Source organism: Pteropus vampyrus, unplaced genomic scaffold (genome assembly GCF_000151845.1).
Source record: "Pteropus vampyrus isolate Shadow unplaced genomic scaffold, Pvam_2.0 Scaffold286, whole genome shotgun sequence".
Lineage (NCBI taxonomy): Eukaryota > Metazoa > Chordata > Mammalia > Chiroptera > Pteropodidae > Pteropus > Pteropus vampyrus.
The window spans coordinates 484,534-492,102 of record NW_011889067.1 but is presented as its reverse complement, the minus strand read 5'-3'; the positions used below and the strand labels follow the sequence as shown (position 1 = coordinate 492,102).

Below are 7,569 nucleotides of genomic sequence, written 5' to 3'. Positions count from 1 at the left end.
CTTTCTTTCTTTCTTTCTTTCTTTCTTTCTTTCTTTCTTTCTTTCTTTCTTTCTTTCATCCGCATGCTCCTTTAAATTCACAATTTAGGGAATGGGATAAATGTAGTTATTTTGCTCATTTATTTAACATTATTACAGAGTTTGATTACATTTAAATACATACTCAGTTCTTTTGTTCTGCAAACCATATGCCAGCCAGAATGCCTCTTTCTCCTGCAGAAGTTTGTAACTTGATAGTCTAGTCAAGTGCCAACCATGAGAAACACAGGTTTAAGTTAACTACTATTTTAAAAAATTAATATATTTTTATTCTTCAAAACACATGCTTCTTAGTTTTTTAGTTTTTGAGTCAGTATATCACCAAATGAATGTAATAAATTACAATGCTATAAACTCCAGGGAAATTTTATTAATGTTTTTAATGTATCCTCATGCGGAATCAACATATGTTTTTTATATATTCATAAATGTGTGGCTTCAAAAATCTTCAGCTTCAGGGTGTGATGAATGTTGTAATGGATAGCAAATACATACTTGTGAAATGATGTTCTTGACTTTTCATGGACTCCCGATAAGCGTTCGCTCTTACATGCAGCGATCAGGGCGAAATTAAAAAGTTTGTATTCCTGCAGCTCACTTGCTTTGTGCCAAAAGAATTATTTCCAGAATAAGCTGGCAGGTTCCTGCTTGGGGAATTAGGGCTCCAGTCTCCTTAACTTTAAAATAACTTGCATTTCATTTTATGCCTGTTTCATAAAGCGGTCATTCATTTTTGTACTAAATTGTAACCAAAGCAGATGCCACATCAGTAGAGGCCAGGCGGTGGGCTCAGTGTGCGTTAGGTTCGACAAAGTGAAGTAGGATGTTGAAAAATGCGGACCAGATGGTCGAGTTAAAAAAACAAAAACAAAAAACAAAAAACCTTACTACTGACGTGTTGAGGGGAGCAAGAGAATCTCCTTGCATCTTTAGATCCATATCCTGGTACATAGTAGGTTCCCTGGAAGAAGGAGCTGAAGAAGGCATGAGTCCGAAATGGTTCTTTACATTTTGAGAATTCACGAGATAAAACGCTATCTTGCTTTCTCACCTTGCTGCAGTCCTAGTGGGACTTAGAGTGGAGCTATTTTCTTAAGTTTTAGCTTTCGATGTTCAGGCTCCACAGTCCAGATGCAGGTTTTGCTGCCTCACAGTCAGGACGCAGCAGATGGCAGTGGGGTATAGACCACAACCCTATGGTCTACACAGCAGGTCGAGACACAACCATAAGCTGCCTTCAACGGATAAGTTTATTCCTTTTTCTTTTAAATTGCTTTTTACGGAAGGAGTTTTGTTTTTCATTTAAGGGGCTCAAATTAACAATTTAATGACTAAATTTAATTTCTGAAGTCCTCATATACTTTTAAAGAAAACACCACTGCTTGTAAGTTACAGTGCTTTTTTTGCATTCCTGTCTTTAGATCAACTCGAATACTCTCTTAAACAGTGACTGCAATTTGCTTGCCCCCTTGAAATCGGAATCAAAGCTTTTTCGGGTTATAGGTCAGCACGATACAAGAAGCTTTTGGTTATCGCTTCCTGAATCTATTAGCCGCTTTCCTCAGTTGGGGCTTTTCCAGAATAAGCAGAGCGCTTTAAATTCCCCTTTCCCCTTTTCTGTAGTTTATTTTCTTTTATCCACACAGAAAAAGCTCAGTGAAATAAGTCATGTAAGTGAGTAGTCTTGTCCACTGGCAGATGAGCCGTGGCTCATTTTCCTCTGACCAGCAAAGAGCCTTCTCCACCCTAATCCAGTCATCCCGCCAGCCCCCAAGTTTGGTCATCCTTGAATGTTTAAAATTTGACGTAGCCCCATTGGGAGTTTAATAAGTTTCAAAGTCATGTGCCTCGGACAAGTCCCAAAGATGGAAACACACAGTATGATGGAAGACTAAGACCGGGTCACCCTACTGCAATGATCTAGGGGTATGTTCTAAAAACCACGGTCGAGAGAACGCTGCTTAAAATGGACAAGTAATTGGGCACCTTGTCCATTTTTCCATTCCGAAATGTAACTGTCATTCAGGTGAGGCGTTTGGAGGCAGCTGTCATGGCTGTTCTTTTCAGTCCAAAACTTCTTTCTCCCATACGCCTTCTGAAACTGAAGACGTGGCACGACTAGGCGTACAATGAGTCCTATATTGCTGAAATAGACTCCATCGATCATTTCATGTAGGCTCGCGTCGAAATCGTGCCAGGAAAAAATGATCTTTTCGTAACTACTTAAAAAAGTTTTTTTTCTATCTTTCTAGAACTGCATACTTTAAAAACAATTAAAATAGTCTCGGTGGACTTTTAATTCAAGACACGATGGGTTAAGCCTGTGTTTAGCTTTTCTTGCTCCAGGTTTGCCATTGACTTGACCAAGAAAACATAAAAGGTAAAAACGTGTAACTCCCTCGGAAAGTTGGAAAAGGTACCCTTAATCAATCAGGTCTCTTTAAGGAGTTAACGTAAAATAGAGAGCAGCAAGCACTGACGGAGGAAAGTACCTGCCAGGTGGAAGTGGACACATCTCAAGAGGACAGCTGCCTGGAAAATGAGTGCTGGCAGGGTCCCAGAGCAAGTGGCTGGAAGGGAGGACTCCGTAGGTGGCAGCCATCCATGGAGGATTCTCAAACCTGTGTGTGACCTCAGACCCCAAAGTATGGTATCCTAGGACAGCCACCCAATGCTAGTTAGTAGCAACCTCTACTTTAGTAAGGCCAGTGGTCGAAATAAAATACAGTAGCTTTGCCTCAAGCAGACTACTTACAGAGACAGTGGTATCAGGTAAGAAGGTCATGGTGTGCCCAGCAAACGTGGGACAGTTATTTCAGTGAGGAGGAGAAATTCTCCTGTAGAAACATGAGACACAGAGGCTTCTGCCCACAGTTCTCTTCTTTTTTATAGGAAAAAAAAAAACACATATACATATGCACAGGCAATACATTATTTTAGTGATTCTGTGGACCCTGGGGTAAAGACCACGTGTAAGTCATATTATTACAGTAAAGCAGCTAGAGAATTCACTCTCTATTGAAAGTCACTCTGCCCTGAGACTTTGTAGTCTCCTGATCCTTGAAAGTCATTCCTTAGAATTTTAATTTCGAATCTTTGAGAGGTAATGTGCACCAATTAAAGTTTTACCAGTGCTTTGTTTCGGCTTTTTTTTTTTTTAATGCTGCTTGCCACTTCTATGAAGTCATTATTTTCTTTTTCTTTTTTTCCCCTTTTTCCCTGTAGGCATTGTGAAGGGCAGAATATTCGATATAGGACATGCAGCAATCATGTAAGTTCTGTAATAAAAATAAATAATCCAGTAAAATACGTTCACATGTTAACTTATTACGATGTGCATCGTAAAGCTGATGGTCTTTTGGTACCCTTTGTGAAAAATTCAAATATCTGTTTAATCCACAGCAGGTTTTGTATATCTCATACCTTCCATGTATGCTACCTTTTTAGGCCTTTTCACATTTATGATCTAATTTGGTAAGTATTTAATGATTTCTGAATTAATAGAAACAATATATTCTGCCTGCGAATGCCTTCAAAGTTCAAAGTGCTTTTTATATACAGTGTCTCACGCTACCCTCGCACTGTCTCTGAGAGGTCACCAGGTGTGACCTCATGAGGGGACCACAGCTGAGGGAGGGGCAATTATTTTCCAAAAGCCACATGGGGAGAGTGCAGACTCGAACTGGTCGAGTGCTGTTTCTTCTCCCAACCACCTGCCCTGCCCACTGCAAAACGTGTTGAGAAGAACTAGAGGTGACTCAAGAAATAACACACAAGGAAGGGCTCATTAACCTTACTCTTTAAACATGTTTTAATTGAGGGAACATTGATTAATACCATGATAGAAGTGTCAGATGTGCAGTTCTATAATACATCATCTGTATAGGCATTTTGCGTTCACCACCCAAACCTTCCGCCTCCAAGTAATTTGTTCCCTTTACCCATTTGACCCTCCCCAGACTCCGTCCCCTCTGCTGACCACCAGTCTGCTCTCCATCTGTGTGTTTGTTTTGTCTGTTCTTTGCTCCGTTTTGTTTTCTATCCCACGTATAAGTGGAATCATGTGTATTTGTCTTTCTCTGTCTGACTTATTTCACTTAGCATAATACCTCCAAGGTCCATTTGTATTACCATAAATGGTGATATTTCATCTTTTTTATGGCTGAGTGATATTCCAGTATATATGTATACCACCTCTTCTTTATCCATTCGTCTGTTGATGGACACTTAGATTGTTTCCCTCTCTTGGCTATTGTAAATAATGCTGTAATGAACATAGGGGTGTATAAATCTTTTCAAATTAGTGTTTTGTATTCTTCGATAAATACCCAGAATTGAGATAGCTGGATCGAGATGGTAGTTCTATTCTTAATTTTTAAAGGAATCTCCATACTGTATGAACTTTACTTTTACGCTACAGCGTTCAACACCAAAAAAATAAAATTCAGATATTTTGCTTTACAAATTCGAAATGCAGAACAAATATTAGAAAGAACCAATCCTCTTTTCCACACAAAACATTTCTCTTTTTAGTGAAATCGAAATGACAGGAAATAAAACAACATTTTGAGAATCCAGAGATCTAAGTGAGATTTAGTTTTTGTTTGTTTTTTTAATCCACTTTTCTCAGTTGGCTGTAGCTAATTTATTTTAAAAGTTTCACTTACAGGGGCTTCATCCCTCTCTGTCCCTCCTTCAGACATGGCCCTCCGATGAGCACTCAGCATAGACCCTGAGGCCTCAGTAAGGAATTAACCTTATCGAGGGCGTTTCAGAGCAAACGGGGAGTTTCCAGGGGAAGGCACGCGTGTCAGCAAGGAGGTCTAATACTTGAATTCACTGACTACGCATATATTCTTTTTATACCAGGGTTTATGGGATTAAAGCAAGGCTGGAAGAGAGCAAAGGGATACCGCGTTTTAAAATAAGCACATCAGGATTTCATCAGGGCGTTCTCTAGCACGAACACGTTCCCGGGTGAGCACCGAGGGAGCACGGTTAGTTCTGCACAGCGGGCTCCCTGGGCTCCCCGGTGGGTTTTCAGAAGAGGTGACGCTGACGTGATCCTTGAAAGACTCTTTATGCTGCGTGTGCTGTCGGTGACTCATTTCTGACAGTTTTCTCTTAGAGGGGTTCTTTCCATCACCACCGCTGCTACTCTGGGCAAAAGCTCCTTTTTCTCCTATCTGCCTCCGAAACTCCAGTCTGTTCTGCCCTCACAGGGTCCCTTTTGTATGTCACTCTCCTCTGTGGACCCTTAGTGCTTTTAACCCCCCCTTACTTGCATTCGAGGACCTCTGGAAGTTAGATTTCTCTCTCATCCAGCTCACGCTTTGACCTTTGCTGGACGAGAGGCTGTGCCTCAGAGATGCCGAATAAATTCCCGCCGTCTTCTGTCTTTGCTTGAGCTGTTTCCCACGTCTTGCCCTGTTCACACCGCGCCACCCTTTACAGCCCATCCATCCGAAGTGTCACTTTTCCGTGAGGCGTTATTGGTTGACTCTAGCGTCACAGCGGCCACCTACGATCATTTCTTCTTGCGCGAGAGATTTTGGAATTTGTTAAGCAGGAGAGTCAACAAAATTGAACTCGTACTACAACTTGGACGTGAAGGTAAAATAAAATGTTCAAATGTGCTTATACGAAAACATCGTGTTTTCTCCTGAGTTGTCTATGCGCCGGTTATCATTGGGGGGAGGTGAACTAAATATCTAATCCATATTAAAGCTTGGTCCCGTCCTATTCTGTAAATCATCTTGTAGGTAATGGTCTGTCTCTCTGGCAGAAAATTACTGAGTTTATTAGATAATCTCCCTGTCTTGGCCTCTCTCCTTAAGTTGTTCGTGAGATGCTTTATGGATCCTCATGGCTTTTGGAAGGAAAGGAGGACTTCCGTCTTCAGGACGGTCCTTGAGTGGGTGGTAGTTGTTATTTTCTGTGTCCCCTGTCCCCTCCCCTTCTTCTCTCCTCCCCCCCTCCCCTTTCCCTTCTCCGATTTCCTTCCCTCCTCCTCCTTTTCCGTGCTTCCCAGGCTGGCTACCCGCTCCTGACTGAGTCAAGACTTCCTGATCTAGGCTCCTTTCTTATTCCCTCTTTTCCCTCTCCCTTATTAACTCCATTTCATCCGTTTCTAACTTAATTCTTGGCTAACCGTTTTATTTCCTTCGTGGCAAAGTCCTACTGCACGTCTGCAAACACTCATAACAACCCGCCGTTTCAGGGCATCCCCTGCATGCAGATGCTCCCTCTCCGATGAGATGTCAAGTGGTGGATGATATTCCTCTTTCTGTGTTCTCCACAGCATGGCGAGCTAGGCAAATCCCACGAAGTATACTTAACAAAGAAGCGTCGTCTTGAATTTCAGGGATAACCAAGAAATGTTTCTTAGGGAAAGGAAAGCAGAAGAATGTTTGGAATTCTAGCTTCCCTAAACGTCAATTAAACTGTTTAAGACACAAGAATCCCTAGACTGGGCCCGGGCATGGGACCCAGCCGAGCCAGCCCAGCAGGCTCAGTGTTGACATTGGAAGGGTGCCAACCCAACCAGTGCGTTTACTGTAAGTAGTCCGAGCCCCCCAGGATTGCCAGAAAGCAGTGTCACACAAGGAAATGCTCGTTGCTTTGGGAATTGGCCTTGGCTCTGTCACATTCCAGCTGCGTGTCATTGGGCTAGTGATTACAGACTTTCGACATTACAGTTTTCTCCATTTGTAAAAACGAGGGGAATGATGACTCTGACCTACCTAGCTCAAAGGCTGCTAGAAAACAAAGCACATGAGTGCGCCTCCCTGCAAAGCGCTGACCTGACGTGGGCCAGGTGCTTGCCTCCGACCACCACCTGTAGCCACCCCTTCAGCAAGGACTGAGTTTGGGTGGGTATCCTAGGCTGTCTTCTGTTCATCAGCCCTTGGTAATTTCGCGCATGTTCATTGTTTAAGGGAAGGGAAGGCAGTCAGCTCTTTCAGTCCCTAGAGCACGTGGATTTAAAGTGAGACAGGTCGTTTTCACCCTGTGCTCTTATACCCTTTGGCTTGGGGTTCAGCATCAGATATAGAGAAAACTGGCCATGGGTGAGGGATGAGGAGGCCCTATAATTTTATCGATGGATGATCATCCCTATGGCTCGATGGAAGACACAGTCTTCATTCCGGGAGAGAAAAGTCATCCAGTTTCAGCCTTTTTCAATGTGACTCTTCAATAGCTGTGACCTAGGTGAAGGTTTAATGTTGCTAAAAACAACAAAAATCTGGATGCATTGTAGGGATTTAGAATGATTCACAGCAAACTAATATAATTAATCCCAGAAGAAAGTTTATTGATTCTATTTTACTTATCCTCTACCTACTTCTAAAAAGGATTTCAGGTGGTTTTTAAAGACATAAACACAGGAGAATACAAAAGTCAAGTAGTCAAAAAGGGAGAAATAGAAGAAATTATATTTTTAAATTCTGGCTGATGACATTAATAATTATTTACGGAAAAACTAAAGTTAGACTTCTGTCTTATGCCATACATCAAAATAAATTCCAG

The 7,569-nt window shown here is 41.9% G+C and overlaps 1 protein-coding gene across 3 annotated transcripts in view; it reads left to right on the top strand.

Annotated features, from left to right (window-relative positions):
* The window catches only part of ADAMTSL3 (ADAMTS like 3), a 111,311-nt gene that overhangs the window by 15,844 nt on the left and 87,898 nt on the right, over positions 1 to 7,569 (top strand). For all 3 annotated transcript variants that reach the window (XM_023520971.1, XM_023520972.1, XM_023520973.1), the window contains exon 3: positions 3,265 to 3,310. In XM_023520971.1, coding sequence (XP_023376739.1) covers positions 3,265 to 3,310 — 46 coding nt within the window. The remainder of the gene's footprint in view (positions 1 to 3,264; positions 3,311 to 7,569) is intronic.